Below are 19,319 nucleotides of genomic sequence, written 5' to 3'. Positions count from 1 at the left end.
TTTTGTTTTAATTTGAAAAAGTCCTTGGGGCTTACGCCTTACTATAAAAAATGCCTCAAACCCCAGGCATACGTTCTGAATGCCCGGGCGTACACCCCGAATTGCTGGGCGTACGCCTCTTGAGATTTTTGCCCCACACCATCGCCTCGGGGCATTTTTGGTATGCCTCGCCCTAGGACTCGCCCCGAAAACGCCTTTTAAAACACTGGTGTCGCATAATTTTCCCTAAAAAAAATAAATGGAGATAAGCTCCTTTTTAAAGTTTGGGCCTAGAGTTTTTGGACTAGAGCTTTATAAAGTTGTGTATGAAGTCCGAACCATTTGGTTGCAATGTATGTGTGTGGGAGTGTATTTACGTGTAATTCTCTTGAATTTAAAAGAGTTAATACCCTAAAACCCGCCTAAACTATACAACCTTTGTCAGTTGCCTACCTAAACTATCACTTGTCCTCGAAAACTTTCTCAACTATATTCTCCTTCATAATAAAACCCCCTCGTCGCATTCTTACTAGTGTGTGTAATACACTCTCCAAATTATTTTTAAAATCTGCCACGTGATAACCTACATGAATATTTGTTTAACTCAATCTAAAAAATATACTTAATTAAGATTTTAATACTCTTTATTATATCATAGTAAAAAATTACATGGTAAAAATAAAAAAAAGGGGCTAGGGTTAAAGCTAGTGAGTCAATTATAAAAAAACTCATTTTCTTTTTGCTCTCATCGGAGAATGGCTACATTAATCTCTCAGTAGCGATTTTCTCCATTAATCTTGGTTCTAACCTCGATTGCATTGTCTATTCTTGCTTCCATTCGAAAATCGAGATAAAAACTAGGGTTTTTGCTCCTAAATCGGTATAGAAGATTAGGGTTTTGATAGATCCAAATTCTGAAGATTGTTGAAAGGAGATACCTAAATTGTTAAAGAAGATAGCTACACACATGTCCTATTCCTTTATTTCCTAATTTCTTGAAAGGCATTAAATCTCATGCTCTACAAATACTTGAAAGAGTATTTTTTCTTTCAAATAAATTTAGGTAAGAAATGCAGGATGGATAAAATAAGAAAGATAATAAATAAAATCAGAAATAATAAGAGAGAGAATTTCGGATGGATTCAAACGAAGAAATGAAAAAGAAAGGTAAAAAAAAAATGAGCAAGGAAGGTGAAATAAAAAGAAAAAGAGGAGAAAATAGAAAGAAATATAAATTTTAAAAAAGAAGGGCTAATTAGGTGTTCGGTGATTTATTACACAGATAACCACATAAGCGACCAGAGGGCTTTAACAATCCGTAATGACATTCGTTCGCAACTCTTCAACCCTCATCTCCTGGATTTCCGTACACGCACTCACTCTCTCTTTTTCTCTCTACATAGACACACACACACAAGACTGTTAACTGACAAATTAAATTCATTTTTTACAGACTGGTAAGCTCCAGCAAACAGTAGCCAACTGTGTAGAAGTCACCGGAATCGGTCTCCACTCCGGCAAAGTATCCACCGTTAGAATCTGCCCGGAGCTTGCCGGCGAGGGTAGGTACTTTGAACTCGGTTCAAAGGTCATTCAGGCATCCATTGACTTCGCCAAGGAGTCTCCACTGTGCACCACGCTGTGTAAAGATGGGCACTCTATTAGTACCGTTGAGCACTTGCTTTCCGCTTTGGAAGCCACCGGCGTCGATAATTGCCGTCTCGAAGTCGAAACCTCTGATCCCTCCTCCTTTGAGGTACTCCCATTCCATTTGTCGCATTTTCAAGTGTAGTCCTAATTTGACTCAGTACTCACAAGGCTAGTTCACAAGGTCTTCCTTGACTTCCTCCAAAGCACATCGGGGGCTCGTATATATATATATACACATACTTTTGTTGGTCTTCCTTGACTTCCTCCAAAGCACATCGGGGGCTCGTATATTTTTTGTAACCTCACTGTACATAGTCTGCACTTTTATGGTGCTGCTTCTATTTTAATGAGATTCTTGATTTACTTATAAGAATATTGAGTTCAGTTGTTTAAGTCTAAGTACATTAACAATGGTTTGATGATCAGATTTCCTAATTTTGACCACCAAAGTCAATGTGGGATAGTAAATTTGCAATAGACGGAGTATTTATAGATTAGATTTACCTTACTTTATCCCCCCCCCAAAAAAAGAATCATAATGTTTTTAGGGGCTAGATTTTGTGCTTTTGACTTATTCATTCTTTTTTTTCTTTGGTGGTAATTTTAGCAATTAATTATGGAAATTATGGTGTTCAAAAATCTTTATTTGACTAGATGAATGGCAGTATCAAAAATAATATTGGATTAGCAGTAAAATAATTAATTGTTGAACTAAACAAACTGAGACAGGTTCCTATTCTGGATGGGTCAGCAAGAGAATGGGTAGAAGCAATTGAAGAAGCTGGGCTGAAGGCAGCTTTAGATCGTAGTGGTAAAAGCTGTGAGAAATTGGCTCCTGTTCTTACAGAACCTGTTACTGCATGGAGGAACGATTCTTTTATAGCTGCATTCCCTTATTCAAAGGTCAAGATTACCTATGGCATTGACTTTCTACAGGTAATTTCATTAGTTTGTTTGCTGTGCTATTCTTCTTCTCAGTTAGGTAAAATAAGGAAAAAGTTAAGTGTAACGGATGATAATGAAGTAAATGACATTGTTTTTGTGCACATCAATAGACCATGGTATGGATACTTCATGCATCTAACTGATAGCAGTGATTGCCTGACATAGGGCAAGGGTTTCTTTGCTAAAATCCCTTAATTGAATTCGTACTCTTGGCTGTCATATCTGTGCTAAACTTGTTTATCTGATGAGCGGCAATTGTTTGTGTAGCAAAGAGCTTGATGGTCAAAACCACTATAAATTAGCTCAGGGGCATGGGTGATGTAGTATTTTGTTTCAATAATCAAAATTTGAAAGGAGATATGAGGCTTTTTTTTCTGGCTAAGACACATGACATGTTGAGCTACCAAGATTAGGCAAATGTTTTTCATAGAAAGGTCTATTAAATGAATGCATTTATCGCAGGCACCTGAAATTGGCTGCCAGTGGTTCTCTTCAACCTGTCCTGATAAAGATTTCTTTTCCAAAGAACTAGCTTCTGCTAGAACCTTTTGCATTTATGAGCAGGTAACTTCCAATCTTCTGATTCAAAATGTTATTTCAGCTCTCCTTTTTGCTTTTCTGTATTAGAACGTTAATATGATATTACAATCTAGCTTTGGCAACAAGAAGCATTTTCTTATACTTTATCCACCATGAACCTATTTTGATATGCCATCTTTGGACTAGGCGAACAGATGGAATGTTTGTTCAGCGCGTAATTTTAGATTGGTACTTAGTCAAGGAAATTACCAAAGTAGTCATGAAAGATTATTTTTGATAAATATGTTCCATCATGGTTTAAAACTGAACTTTTAAATGAATTTGAATCCTTTAAATATGTGATAGCATTGATGGTAACACAATGGTTGGGAATCCTGACGAGCGCAAAACCGGCGTATAAAAACTGAAGCTCGTTAGTCAAAGATAGTATAGGAAAATATCGTCTCCATAGGGGTTGGACTTAAATAATGATCAAATAATTTCTGGGTTAATGCTATTTAGGATGTTCAACATTTTGATTTGGGATGATTATGAACTACAATTAACTAACTAAAATTAAAGCAATTTATAATTGATCACATAGAACTAGCGAGTAGTAAACTTGGGTTGTTATCAGTGCGAGAAATAAGGGTCATGACATGATAGGTGTACGATTGATGTCCTGGATTTGACACAATTAAAGGTTTTATTGATTCTCACGAGTTCAACATGTTATTATCTTATTATTCTGTTTCAGACTCCTCTCTCGATTAAACTTGAACCGCTCAAATAAGCTAATGTGAAGTGCGGTGGAACTTGCAAGAATCTATTGGTAGGAATGATCTTAGAGAAACTTCTCGAAAATATTTCTCAATCTTAATTTAAACGGTAGATCACGAAGCTTTTTCGATTAGGTTAAAGAACTACCAAAATAAATTAAAGCATATGGTGCAATAATATTCAATAAAGTGTTCCTCTTTCGGTTAAACAAGATAACGAATAAAATCACAACTAAGATTAAAGCTCTTCCATCATACTCAAGCAATTAAACAATAATCAAATCCATAAACAACAACCAAGTTACCAAATCATGTCAAACCCTTAGGTAAACTACTCCATAGATATGGAGAAAGTCATCACAATAGAGTTAAAGAATAAGAAAACATTAATCCAATGTTACAATCCAAACTCGCGTATTGAATTGGTGGAAGGATGATGAAATCTTGTGTTTTGAAGCCTCCAATGCTCTCCAATAGCTCCCTAGGTCAAAATTCCCTTAAAAACGTGGTTCTAGTGTATTTATACTGTGTAGAGATAACCTAGGACCGAAATCTATATCTATATTATATTAAAAGCACGAATGCTCTTAGCGAAATGTCGTTCGCCTTTTTTACCCTTTAAAAACATATTTTTCATTGGATAAAATTGTAAAATAAAAAAACTTTCCTACTATTTAGGAGTTCAAAATCTATTAAGTTTTGTCCAATATAAATTCGGTGTTCAATATTTTTCTAGGTTTTATTAGTGAAACGGACGAAAATAACATCTAAAAATGCGAAAGAAAATATGGAAAAGAAGAGTGAATGATATTTTTACGCAATAATAGTGTAATACACATGGGGAGCATATTTACAATAACGGGGTTCTCATGAGTTAATATACGCCACATGGGCACTCAAAATGGTAATTATTTTATTTTGAACAAAAATAGGAAGAGTAATAGGACTTTTGCGAAGTTTAGGTGTAAAACATAAGTAGGAGAATCCTTCTTTAATTAATATTCCTAATAACAAGAGTGTAAAAACGGTCCGTTCATATCCCAGTTTGCTGGGAAAGTCAAAATCTTGTAGGTTTAAAAGGAAAAAAGAATATGACAATTAATAGAAAACTTATTATTTAATATCCCTATTAAAGAGGTCAAAATTTCCGTAGTTAAAAATGTAAGAAATAAGTAGGAAATTCATTATTTAACATCCCTAATAAAGAGGTCAAAATTTCCATAGGTTATAATGGAAAAAAAAAGAATAAGACAATAAGTAGGAATTAAGCTCATTCTTTAATATCCGTATTAAAGATTGTAATAAAAAGTCGGTTAATATTCCCAATCGAATTTTACAACAACAACAACAACAACAACAACAACCCAGTAAAATCCCACTAATGGGGTCTGGGGAGGATAGTGTGTACGCAGACCTTATCCCTACCCCGAAGGAGTAGAGAGACTGTTTCCGAAAGACCCTCCGCTCAAGAAAACAAAAAGATAAAAGGACAAAATGAGACAATATTAGTATCACCACAACAATCATAGGAAAAATAGGAACACCATGAAATGCAGAAGAAAGATGCAAAGCAAAAGCGATAGCTAGTAAATAGGACATGCACTGAAAAACGAAGTAGTAAAACACAACATTGTCACTAGCTATCTTAGACAAAAACCCTACCTGGCTAGTCCCACAATAGTACGAAGTAAGTCAAGACTCAATTACATCCTAACCTACAACTCTAATACTCGATCTCCACATCGTCCTATCAAGTGTCATGTCCTCGAAAATTTGGAGCCTCACCATATCCTGTCTGATCACCTCTCCCCAATACTTCTTAGGCCGCCCTCTACCTCTTCTCGTACCCTCCACAACCAGCCGCTCACACCTCCGTACCGGAGCATCTGGGCTTCTCCTTTGAACATGTCCGAACCATCTAAGCCTCGCTTCCCGCATCTTGTCATCAATGGGAGCCACGTGCACCTTCTCCCGAATAACATCATTCCTAATCTTATCTATCCTAGAGTGCCCGCACATCCACCTCAACATCCTCATTTCTGCTACTTTCATCTTCTGGATATGTGAGTTCTTAACGGGCCAACACTCAGCCCCATACATCATGGCCGGTCTAACCACCGCTTTATAGAACTTACCTTTGAGTATTGGTGGCACTCTCTTGTCACACAGGACTCCAGATGCTAACCTCCACTTCATCCATGCTACCCCAATACGGTGTGTGACACCCTCGTCGATCTACCCTCCCCCGGGATAACCGAACCAAGGTACTTGAAGCTGCCTCTACTCGGGATGACCTGTGATTCAAGCCTCACATCCACGCCCATTTCCCCCGGCTCAGCGCTGAACTTACACTCCAGGTATTCCGTCTTCGCCCGGCTCAGCCTGCAACCCTTAGACTCAAGAGCCTGTCTCCAAACCTCCAGCCTCTCGTTAACACCGGCTCGCGACTCACCAATTGAATTTTGAAACCACAAAATCATTTTAAAAAAGGAGGAGCTGAACCCTTCTTTATATAAGAACTAGTGTTGCACATTTTTATCAAAACTCTTGATAGGCCGAGGTCTGTGGAGCTAAAATTGCTTGTGATTTGAGGTAAACTTTCTAACGTTTAGACTGTTCTTGAAGTCTTGTAATAATAGACATTCTTCAAGTTTTGTAGTAACAGAAGTTTCTCGTAGTTCTCTACATAACAATAAGTTCAAGTTCGTAGCTTATGTATACTATATTAAAAGCGCGAAACCCCTATCGAAATGCCGTTCACCTTTTTTATCCTTTAAAAATATGTTTCACATTGGATAAAATTCTAATTGTAATTTAATTATTTTCTTAATATTTAGGAATTTTAAATCAACTAAAATATTGGTTATTAAATCTTTTATTATTTGATTTATGTGAAGTTTCTAATATTTAGGAACTTAATTCACCTAAGAATTTTATATCGTTTGAATTCTGTTCCTAATTAAATAGATATCCAAGAGCAGATGTTATGGTTATCCATGTATTTTCATTCTTTCTTCCTAATCTTTCTTTTAATAAGAATAATAATTTTATCGTTGAATTCTGATCCTAACTAAATAGACTATCCAAAAGCATATGTTAGGTTTATGCATGTATTTTTATTCTTTTTTTCCTAATTTTTAAATAAGAATAATAAAAATTATTACTATTTTTATTATTACTAGAATATTTGAAAAGTACACAGACCAATAATTTGAACAAATTATTAACAAAATATTTAAGACTATAATAGAAAGAGAGAGTGAGAGGAAGAAAAGTGATTGATAAGAGACAATGACGCTAATGATTCTATAAAAACAAATCTCCGAAAGTGAAAATCTAAGTCAGTTTTTTAAGGCTTTCATAATTATTTTTTAACGTTTTGATAATTATTCTTATTGGATAAAATTATAATTACAGTTAAATATCTAAAATTACGGATGAGCTTATGAAGAATTTGAATCAACCAAAAATAAACTTTCCTTTAATGTTGAGAACAAGTAGTTAAGTCTTTGAGTTAATTAATTAGGAAACGAATCCAGTTTAATTATTTTTCAAATTTATCATATAAGTAAAATTATTTTCATTTCGGCAAATTTCTTAGAAATTTCTTTTGATAAGAAGAGCGTCAATGTTGAAAGAAATAAAAAATATGACAAAATTGGTTATAGTAATTGGTAAAAATACAAACATGAAGGAATAGGAATGAAATAGTAGAATACAAACTATATTTTAAATAAGTTATCACTAATTATTATCCAAAATGACAACTCCCTATATGTTTTTTCTTTTTTTTGGTAACCTGGCAACCTCTTCATTATCTAAAAGAAAGAGAAATATAATTTTTCGATTTGCTTTATCTGGCAATTTTTTTGATAAAAGATTTTTTTGTGTTTTGTTTATTTTTGTATTAGGTCATAGAAATAACAAGAGTTTTCACAAAACATTCTTATAGAAGTCCTCATAAATTACACTAAGACATCTGAGACTTTTATGAGTAGGATTTCTTTCTTCATTGAGCTAGCTAAATGAGATCAACATTCGTTATTTTCAGGAACTTATACATTTTCATTAATTTTTATTTTATATGTCGAACACATTATTTAATAATAATTATGTAATTTTTAAAATAAGTGTATTTATTAATATAGGGTACACGCGCGAAACGCCTACCCTTAATGAGGCGAAACTTAGTACTCAGGCACAAAAATACACTAATGGCCCCGCACCATGCGCCGCACTAATGGAGTTTATCAAAGGGTTATATTGTTTTCACTCTACAAGAATTTTACATTACCGCTCTGCGTGCCCCGTAGCGCTAGACCATTTTTTCAACTTTTTAGTTTTCTTAACTTTTTGTATGCAGATTTGGTCCTTGACCCCTGAACTCTATTTCGGTCGAGTTTCTTGGACTTCTACTCAGACTGCGAAGTTCCAAAGTGGCCGTTTTAGCTCCAAAAATGCTCCTTAGCTCGGACTCAAGTCCTACACAATAAAACTCATGTAACAAGTATAAACACTTACATTTAAGTTCAAACACGATTAAAGTGCAGTAATTAGAGAGTGAAATATAGCTAAAAACGTGAATTCCTGTCCTACCATCAAATCCCAAGCTAGAATATGAATTGAAAATAAATGTGGAAGCAAAACTAGAAAAGGAATTGAAAAAACCTGAAGCAAGAATTAAAGATATGGAAAAATTCAAGGAAAGAGTTCTTAGAATTTCCAAGTGCGCTAGTTCTAAAGATTTGACAAGATTCAAGTAACAACGAATTGGTTATAATATGAACCAAACGCACAACTATGCCTCAGTCCCAAACGAGTTGGGATCGTCTATATGAATCCTCACTTCTTTCTTTAATCTTAACTCATACCATCATCATCATACCATATAAATAAAGAAAGAATTACGGCCCTTGTGCCCAATCGAAAATGGCCCAGATTTGAAGTCCTTACCCGGTTTGGCCCAGGTTGTACATAACCTGAAAAAAACTTTTCAGCTTTTAGCCCATTGTTAATGACACACTTCTAGAGTTTTTTTTTAATTTTCTTCTTTCTTCATTCGCAACACACTCAAGTTTCTCTCCACGCGTCTCTCTGCTTTCTCTTTTCTTACTCTTCTCTAGCTCACATAGATATGAATATGTATAGATCTCAAACTTGATTTAAAGCATTTTCTCAGCTAAGTTGCTAAATTTTCCCAAATATTTATAGATCTCAAATATTTTAATCTCGATTGATGGGTGTCCAAATTTGAAGTTAAAGTTTTGCTGGGGTCAGACTCGAAACTCCATTGAAGGAGCTTTGAAGTTCGAAGTTCAACTCAGATCTGAAAAATCTTACTCGGTTACTCTAAAGCAATTGAGTTAAGTTAAAAATTGTTGTAAAAGCTTGTAGTAACTTCAATCTGGAGTGCTGGGTTGATTGGGTTTGATTAACGTTGGTTTTGGGAATCATACCAGTTGAAAAAGGAAGTTGAAGATGAAACCCAGTTTTCGTATACAATGTTATACATCATTATACAATATTATACAACATTATAATAACAACAACAACAACCCAGTATAATCCCACAAGTCGGGTCTGGGAAGGGTAGTGTGTACGTAGACCTTACCCCTCGTCTATATTTGGTATACGTATATTTGGTATACAAAATTATAATACGTATATAATTTTGTATATTTGGTATGAAAATACTGTTATACAACATTGATCTTTCTGTGCGCTATTTTTGTTCCGGTCCCTCTTTTGAAGTAAGTTCCTATTTTGCTGTAGTAATTCTAGTTTTGTTGCATGTTTGGTTTTTTGTTTTGCTGTGTTTCCCTTTTGCTTTTGTTTTGGGTACATTTTATTTAGATTTTTCTTTTTTCTTTTACTTTGTATCCTATATGTTTTTTGTTAACACTGATTTTGCTTTTATGTGTCAGTGAAATACTGGTAGGCATTATTATACATTCCATATACAAATTTATACATGTATTGCTCATGTGCAGCTAAAACTGATTTTTTTTTTTTTTTTTTTTTGTGTTTTCTTACTTTTTCTAGAGCAATCTATGTAGAAATTGACTTGTTGATTTTTCTGCCAAATCTATTTTTCACGCTTAATGATATATGCAGAATAAATAAATAGAAAAATGCTCTTTTTTAAAACTTTGGCGTATTATCTTGGGCTATAGATTTGCAAAATTATGATTGGGTTATTATATTGCAATGTATGTGTATGAGTTGTACTTATGTGTAATTCTTTAAAATAAATGTAAAAGTGAAAATTCAGTTAAATATATGTATATATAATAGTAGTAGTAATAATAATGAAAGGTAGTAGTAGTAATAATAATAATAATAATAATAATAATAATAATAATAATAATAATAATAATAATACTAGTAATAACAAGTCTAACAAGTCTAAATCCTCTTCACAACTAGTAGATATTTTTTTCTTCCATTGTGTCTTATCTTAAGTCTACATTGATTTCAAGAATTTGTAGGTCTTTCGGGACAACTTTCTTTCATGTAATTTTAGGTCTACCCCGGTCCCTTTTAATATCTTCACTCAACATAGCTTCACACCTATGGACCAGTGCATCTATAGGTCGACGCAGGACATGACCAAATCATCTCAAGCGAGCTTCTTCATTGTATCCTCAATGTGTGCTACTTGCACCTTGTGGCGAATGTAATAATTTTTTAATTTTATCTTATATAATTTATATGACCACACATCCATCTTAACCTCTGTATCTCTGCAATACTACAAAATTTAGAATCTTGACCGCTTCATGAGTAACGTTTGATAACAATTAGTAATGAATGCTAATCGCCTTCTTAGAATACCAAGAAAAAATCGGAGATTTCAAAGAAGAAATTACCTTACTACTTGAACTATGAACTAGTTTAGGTTGAAAGATAAATCCCCAAACAAGATGCCTTAAAAGGTTCAAAGAACTCTCAAGTAATAGTATTCATCAAAATTTAAGATATATTGAAGAAAAAAGCACCTCTTTTGTAGAAGGGGATGCCAACCCCTTGAGATCACCTAGGGGATGGTCAAACTAAATTAAATAAGCTGAAATTACGGGGGAGGGGGGCGTTCAAGGCTCAATTAATTGAGCAAAGGCATATTCTAGAAAACTAAAGTTAAGCATTAGTTTGGGCTGCTGGACTTGTTCCTTTTTGAGCGCTAATCCACCTCCTTTTGGACTTCAATTTGGGTCAATAGTTATAAACTCGGGGAAAAGATCTTCCTTGGGCTTGAGCTCTTCTTCCATCATAATACACTCTTTAATTGCTAATAAAGCCCATTGGGCTTGACTTTTTTTTTTTTTTTTTTTTGGATCTTGTCATAGGTTTTCTTGGAGCTTTCAAAAGCTTCATCCTTGTCCTTTAATAGCGTTGAGCTTCCATGGTTGTTATCGTTCCCCGCTTCTGGGAGAGAATTCATCCTCGAATTCAAACCTGCATCAGATTAGGAAAGATTAGAAACATTGAAGGTAGCACTAACTTGATACTTACCGGGAAAATCAAGTTTGTAAGTATTGTCTCCAATCCTTTCAAGGAACTTCAAATGACCCATCTCTTCTAGGATCTAATTTTGATTTTCTTTTGGTAGGAAATTTTTCCTTTCTCATATGCACTTGAATTAAATCTTCGGGCTAAAATAGCTGATTTTTGTCCCTTATTTTCCCCTTCTCTCTCTTTTCATCCCCATATTCTCCCTCTTTTCTAAAAAGAATATTTCTTCTATTTGGACATTCATTCATCATATGCCCTCTTATATGACATTTGTGATATTGAATAGACTTAGATGGTTTGGAAGATTTAGGATTAAAAGTTTTACCTCCCTCTTTTTCATGATATTTCCTCGTGTTCTTGAGGTGTAGAAGTCACTTCTTGTTTTGGCCATGACTTCTTGAAATTGATGTTTGACCAACTTCTCCATGAGCTAGCTTGTTGCTTTCTTTTATTTTGCTTTTCTCTCTTTACAACCAATCTACTAACTCATCTATAGTTACATATTATTGTATCTCTACTGCATCAGCTATTTCTCTATTTAAATCATTAAGAGATCTAGCCATATTGGCATATTCTTCTTCCATACAATTAGCTTGGATCCTGGACATATTTATAGCTTTAAAGTATTCATCAATAGTCATGGTTCCTTGATTCAAGGTCTGAAGACATTGTAGGTCTCTTTGAAAGTGGGAAGGCACAAACCTTTGCCACTTCATCTCGACCCAAATAGCAATGAGTGGTTCTCCATCTTGATGTTTGTCCCTTGTCAGCCTTTTCTACCAAATAGCAACATAGTTAAGAAGATTCAACAATAGTAAGTTTAACCTTCTTACCTTTAGAGTAGTTATGACAATCAAAGATGCCTTCAACTTTCCTCTCCCAATCAAGGTACAAGTATGGATATCTTGCGCCTTTGGAAGATGACACTTTCATCTTTATGCTACTAATATATCATCTTCTTTCCTACCTCGTTGTCGCCTCCTGTCTTTTCTTACCCTGTCAAGATTTATATTAATATCATTAACAATATCATCTATAGGGCTTCTTGATTTACAATGAGGGTATGGGATACATACCTTATATTCTGGAGCCTAGAATTATTTCGGGTTTGTACAAAAGGTTGATTTCCCCTTCTAAGTCCGTCTTGTCTCTTTTTGTTGAACAATGGTATCCCTCATCTTTTGGAATAGCAAAGTCCATCTTTAGTTGTTGCGACATAGCTTGTAGAGTAAATTCATTTCTTGCTTGGCGCTCGGCCTCTTGAAGAGTCCTCCCTTCATTATCTCTGAAGTTGGATATGATGGCCCTTACGTAAGGATTATATTGCCCCCAATTTTTATGAAAGACAAGGTGTTCATTGAATGATAAGAAAGCTATTTCCACTTGGTATTCAAGGATTGCGCGTTTTGTTCTAGATTAAACAGGTCTAATTGGAACCAAGACAAAAAGAGTTCTTCTACAAGGTGCTCATTGAATGATAAGAAAGCTATTTCCACTTGGTATTCAAGGATTGCGCATTTTGTTCTAGATTAAACATGTCTAATTGGAACCAAGACAAAAAAAGTTCTTGTGAAGAAGCCCATGTTTCTTTTGTTGAAATAAGGACAAATGATTTGATTCGACATTTACACTATGGGCTTAATTGGTTTGAGCCTTTGTATGGAAACTTACTAAGTGATCACTTTCAAATTTAGAGAAACTTTGGAATTAACAAAAAATCCTATTTTCTGAAAACAAACAAAAGGTTCAGAAAAAAGGATAGGTGCAGAGACTCGATGGAAGCTATTCTAACAAATGGAGTTAATGCGTTGGTGGAGGAATCTTTACATCGAATTTTTTTAATCCTTAAAGATCTAGGATTCCCTCTTCTTGTTTCCGTTCTTGATTAGGAAGCAAAGAAATAAAATTTGATTTCTTGAAGAGCAATATGATTCTCTTTGTTTTTTTGACTGAATTTCGTTCTTTTTTGACTTTTTTTGTTGTTGCTGTTCATGTTGCTGCAATAACTTTTTTTCTATTTTTTTTGTTGCTGTTGTGTTCATAATTCCAAAGATTAACAAGAACAGAATCATGATAGAACAACTATGATACTACTTTATAACATAATGGTTGGGAATCTCAAGCTAGAGTATGGTTTGAGAATAAATGTGGAAGCAAAACTAGAAAAGAAATTGAGAAAAATTGAAGTTAGAATTAAAGGATATGGGAAAACTCAAGGAAAGAGTTCCTAGAATTTCCGAGTACTCAAGTTCTAATGATTTGACAAGATCCAAGTAATAACTAATACAAATTAGTTATTGGATGAACTAAACACCTATACTTGATAAACGAATCAAAACTTAGAATCGAATCTTTACCGCTTCGTGAGCAACGTTAGGCAACAATTAGTACTCGGATACTAATCGTCTTCTAAGAATACCAAGTAAAAATCGGAGATATCTAAGAAGAAATTACCTTACAATCTGGAACTATGAACTTGTTTAGATTGAAAGATAAAATCCAAAGTAAGATGCCTCAAAGGATCAAAAGAACTCTCAAATAATAATATTCATCAAAATTTAAGTTATAATCAAGAAGAAAACACCACTTTATTAGGAGCATAAAAGGGGGCTGCCAACCCCTTGAACCTTTAAGTTATAAGTTATAATCAAGAAGAAAACACCCCTTTATTAGGAGCATAAAAGGGGGCTGCCAACCCCTTGAAATTACTTAGGGGGTGGTCAAACTAAACTAAATAAGCTGAAATTTCTAGGGGGAGGGGGCGTTGAAGGCTCAATTATTTAAGCAGATTCCATTAAGCTAGAGTTAAGCACTAGTTTGGGCTGCTGGACTTGTTCCTTTTTGGGTTGGCTTTGGGCCCCAGTCCACCTTCTCTTGGACCTCAATTTGAGCCTCCAAATAGTTGTAAGATTTGGCCAAAAGATCTTCCCTGGGATTGAACTCTTCTTCCACTAGTTTGAAATTTCTTTGTTTGGGATCTTGTTATGGGTTTCTTGGAGCTTCCAAATATTCATCTTTGTCATTAATGTCATTGAGCTTTCCATCAATGCTATCAATTGATAGTCAGGTATTGCTCTTGTTTGTAGAAGAGTGTCATCATTGAGCATCTTGTGACATTCTTTTTCAGCACTTGAGCTGTCTTGGAGGTGTTAAAAAATAACTAAAATCTGTCCCCCTCCCAAAAAAAAACTTGACATTCTTGATTTGTGTTTCATGATGCGAAATCTTTGTGAATTGACTTAGCTCAATTTGTGCTTTCTTCTTCACATTTATTGCTTTCATCATCCGTCTTCTAGTTGGTTATCATGAAAAGGTAGTCCTCTTTCATCAATAGTTATGGAGTCAAAGCATAGTTGATGGTTCATCATTCATGTTGTTACGTTTATGGCATTTACATGGTTTCTATGCTGAATAACTGTCCAGGTTGAACAACTACGCAAATCAGGACTTATCAAAGGGGGTAGCACTGAAAACGCCATTGTTTGTAGGTAAGGGATACTTTCTTTTTCAGTTGTATTTGGAAAAATGCTGGAAAATGTAATTAGGTAACACTTACACTTCATCTAACTTACCGAAAATTTAAGCAATAATTGATCAAGAGTAAGTAGTGTCAGCTAATGATGCATGGTATGTCTCGTTCTATATTAATCAGATATAACATGCCTGCTAGGATGATACATCCTTATGAAAAGTTACCACCACCGTCAACCGGAGGCCATTATGCTTTCTACTAGGTGTATTTTCTTGATTTAACCTCACATATGATATCTCCTCTTCTACAGTGAAAGTAGAGGCTGGCTGAATCCACCACTGCGTTACAGTGATGAACCTTGCAGACACAAGGTTTTAGATCTTATGGGTGATCTTTCCCTTTTGGCACAGGGTGGTAACCAAGGGCTTCCAGTGGCACACATTATTGTCTATAAGGTTTGTTTCTTTGCCTTCCAATTATTTAGTTTTGGTGTTTAATGGTGATGGACCATGGAAAGGATTGTCTAGCAGAAAATGTGACCTTTTCTTAGCCTCTGCCTGATCTCTTGTTTAATCCTTGTTCTCACGTCTGCTTTATATAGAGCTTTCAAATCTGGCTGAAACTCTGATTGGCATGGGGAGCTTTCTAAAGCCACTGCTTACTACGATGTAGTATGCTGCCTTCTTTAGCAAAGGTTCTTATATGTTCTGCTTCTGTGAAGAAAGGTGAAAGAGAAACTGCATTAAATTCTACTCAGTAAAAACTTTTTCTGCATCTTATTTCTACAATGGTGTTGTATCTGTCCTGAACCTCATTGTTGAGGCATCATGAACGTGGTTACCTTCTTCTCGTCATAGTCATTGTAATGCAATTCCCTGCACTACTATAGGCATATGCATATTGTGAGCACTGTCCCAGTTTTTTTTGTGTTTCAATTTTGCATTCTCAGCTTTCCTTCCTCTTTTTTTTTTTTTTTTTCCTCTGAATAACTTTGCTATTTGGATTAAGTGCGAAGGTTTAAAATGTCTTTGTGCATGTGCTCATGAAGTCATTGATGAGCTTTGTTGTATGTGTTTGCACAAACGAAGTTGACTGGTACTGGAAGTGCAAAATTTTATTATTGATAGAGGGCACTAATCTAGCCATTATGCCCCTGACGTATTGTGGCTGAGACATGGGCATAATTTGGTAACTTCATTTCTGGAGAAAAGTAAAAACAAGACTTTCTTTTTTTTATAAAAAAAGTACATGATATGGGTGATGTCGAAGGCATTGTATTTACAAGGCTGTAGTGATGAAATATACTTTTGGATTGCTGAGAAGTCCAACATTAGATTGATGGTAAACATCTCCTAATATTTGTTGGAGATAGAACAATTTGCTAATAGTTTTTTAATTGATCGAATTCAGCTGCTTAAGTAACTTCATATATGCAGGGTGGACATGCACTGCATACGGATTTTGCTCGCTGCTTATCGAGAGTCAAATGAGCTGGTGTGTTGGAAATTTACTAGTTTTGGCGCTCAGCTCTCGTTGTTGGTAGAAGCCTAATTTGTTCCGACTCCCTGCTGGTCCAGAAGCCTTTAAGACTGCACTTGATTATTTGCTGGACGTTGTCAAATAGTAAGCGAAGTGTTAGGAGTAGGAAGCATGAGTTACTTGACCGAACTCATGACGACATTATCACTTGGATGGTGTAATTGCTAAGACGAGCACTTACGCCTATTCTATTGTCCTGACTTTGAGGCATGGTTGGTATCAGGACTTGGAGAATGCCGAGGGTGAGGGTCTAAAGAGCCCGTTTCAGCACAACAACAACAAACCCAGTAGTTTCCCACGAGAGCCCGTTTCAGCACAGCTTTTCAAATATTAAGGTCATTGTTTATTATGCTTCAGTTTCGGATTGGTTTGTTGTTGGCGCTCCTTCCTTTTTATCTTACCTGAGCCGTGGGTCTACCGAAAACAGCCTCTCTGCCTTCTTAAAGGTAGGAGTAAGGTATGGGTACACGCTACCATCTCCAAACCACACTTGTGGGATTATACTGGATTTGTTGTTGTTTTTGTTGTTGTTGTTTTCACATATCATTTACTTTCTTGATAAAAAAGAAACCCTTTAATTATATTAAATCGTTTTATCCAGTCATATTGGCTTTATAATGCACTAGATTTTTTTTTTTTTAAAACTTTTCCTTTGTTCTTTGCCTAATTTTGTTTACTAGTTCACATACTTTGTACCCTTTGCCGAAAGAGGGGCCTTTGAATGACTAGTAATTAATTTAGCCAAATTTTTTTTTCTAAACTAAATAGAGTATATCATTAGTTACAATGGTCATATTATTATGTACTTAAACCTAAGTAAACTCCTAATAAACATAGCACTAAAATAAATTCAAAATTGTACGAAGAAGGGTTTGGTTTTGGCCTTATTTTGTAGTGAATTTATGGATTTAAATACTTTTAAATCTATTTTTTTATATATATTCAGCTTGACTTGTACAATAAAAGGGAAGAACACAAAATTGTGTTAAGCAATGATAGAACAAGAAGTGCCATTTCTTTCAAAGAGAGGAGGACGAGTTATTCACATTTCATTTGATCTCTAAGAAGCAATTTTACTTTAAGAAGGGGGGAAAGAAAAGCAAAGGAGTGAGAAAAAGGGGAGCTTAATGTATATGAATCGGTTGCACATTAAAAGAAAGATAAATTTTAATTAGCCTACTCGACTACCTAAACTATTCTACATGTGGTTAACAAAAGAATTACCTATTATTGGCCTCATAAAGACGAGCTGACTAGAATCATAAGGTCTGACAAGTAAATTAACTTTGTATTTGTCAATAAAATCTCGAGGTCTAATTCACTATGACAAGTAGTACAAAATAACATTAAAAAAAGATGATGATGATATGATTAAGAATTATATAAGATTTATAATTATGAGATTTACTTACATTAACTAAGGAAAACCATTTTAGAGGAAAATTAAAGTGAGGTCTACTGAAAGTACGGGATAATAAATAAATAAACAATTTGGCATGCATGATTAAGTTCCCTCTTAAAAATGTTTATATATGTTCGTATAAAGTGATAGTTATAAATTTTTTGTATAAGTATACTAAGGGTGAAAGTTTTTGTTCGTATAAGTATACTAAGGGGGAAAATCATTTCTATGTCCAACTTTAACAAGGTAATCCCCTCGAACTTTGAACAATTAACAATTTTTCCATTCCTATCTCAATTGGCTTGTTTAAATGCTTATTTTGTCCTTTATATTATCAACCTTTGCATCTCTTTTACTTTTATAATATCATGTATTTTTCTCTTTCTTTTTTTCTATATTATGGACTTAATAAATCTAATCTTATTTTCTGAAGTTAAAAAGTGAATATTTAAAATCAAGCATATCAGATAATAAAGTTGAACAAAGAAAGATATACAAAATAGAAAGTTCTATAATAAAAATAAAATTTCTATACAAGTAATTTTATTAATAGCATTAAAACTCTAAATCTATTTACGTAATTGAGAATAAAAAGAGTGTGAGAACCTTTTAAATATTTATTCAAAGTACGTAATTGTATACAGGTGAAACCGGGCCCATGGGACGCCTCAGTTTCCAATAAGATAAACGGAGCAAGAGGCGTGATGACAAGGGACCAGAATCGAGGCAAGGACCCTCTCGAGCCGAGATCCGGGCAAAGCGCTCAGACTCGGGAGTATCGGGGCCATGACCCCGGGTTCGATTCGAATCCCAAAGGCCCCGGAGAGCACTACCAGGCAATCGAGCACGACTAACAATAGGCCGTGATATCCATGACCAGCCGGATATCACGACGTGGATCTCGACATGTATCGGCAGAAATTCGGTGGTTGGTTAAACGAAAGATTTTTACCTTTTATGGAATTGTATTTAGAGTAGGACTCCCCACTATATAAATAGGGAGAGGGGTTCTGATTATTCATTAACGACACTGTAACGCGCATATCAAGGCAATATACTATTATTTTCTCTGTTATTCAAAGTTCTTATTTTTGTTCATCAATGCTTAGTTGTTGTGAGTCTGGGATCGAGGGCAGATATTTCATTAAGGCTGTTGTTGAGTCCGGAATCTCCCCCCTTAAGCGGTTTGACAATTTATTACATCCTCTATCTGTCTAATCTTACGTAATTTATCATTTGTATTAAAATAATTCGCGTATCCTTAAAACCACTTACAAGTTTAATTGTTATCCGGCAAGGTTTTTAACGAGGCAGCAGTAGATCGTGCTAACTTAGAATTGAAGACCGGTTATGAACCGGAATCGAGGGTCACATCAACAGTATCCGAGCCCTCTCGACGATCGACCTCGAATACTGGTGGCCATCACCCTCAGATAACGATTTTATCAAGGAAGGAAACTTTGTGCTTGAACAGTCTTGGCTTAGTGGATAGGATTTATTGTAAGGGCCAAACGGTCAAATG

The 19,319-nt window shown here is 34.9% G+C and overlaps 1 protein-coding gene across 1 annotated transcript; it reads left to right on the top strand.

The window, feature by feature from the left end:
- Window positions 1-1,234: 1,234 nt before the first annotated feature.
- LOC107782186 (putative UDP-3-O-acyl-N-acetylglucosamine deacetylase 1, mitochondrial) lies at window positions 1,235-16,999 on the top strand. Its single transcript, XM_075246588.1, has 7 exons — window positions 1,235-1,345; window positions 1,433-1,735; window positions 2,359-2,565; window positions 3,037-3,138; window positions 14,808-14,872; window positions 15,167-15,311; window positions 16,293-16,999. Exons 1-7 carry the CDS (start codon window positions 1,301-1,303, stop codon window positions 16,344-16,346), a joined length of 921 nt encoding a protein of 306 aa, XP_075102689.1. The 5' UTR covers window positions 1,235-1,300; the 3' UTR covers window positions 16,347-16,999.
- The last annotated feature ends 2,320 nt before the right edge of the window (window positions 17,000-19,319 follow it).

The sequence above is a fragment of the Nicotiana tabacum genome, chromosome 23, assembly GCF_000715075.1.
Source record: "Nicotiana tabacum cultivar K326 chromosome 23, ASM71507v2, whole genome shotgun sequence".
NCBI lineage: Eukaryota > Viridiplantae > Streptophyta > Magnoliopsida > Solanales > Solanaceae > Nicotiana > Nicotiana tabacum.
This window is presented reverse-complemented; position numbering and strand designations above follow the sequence as displayed.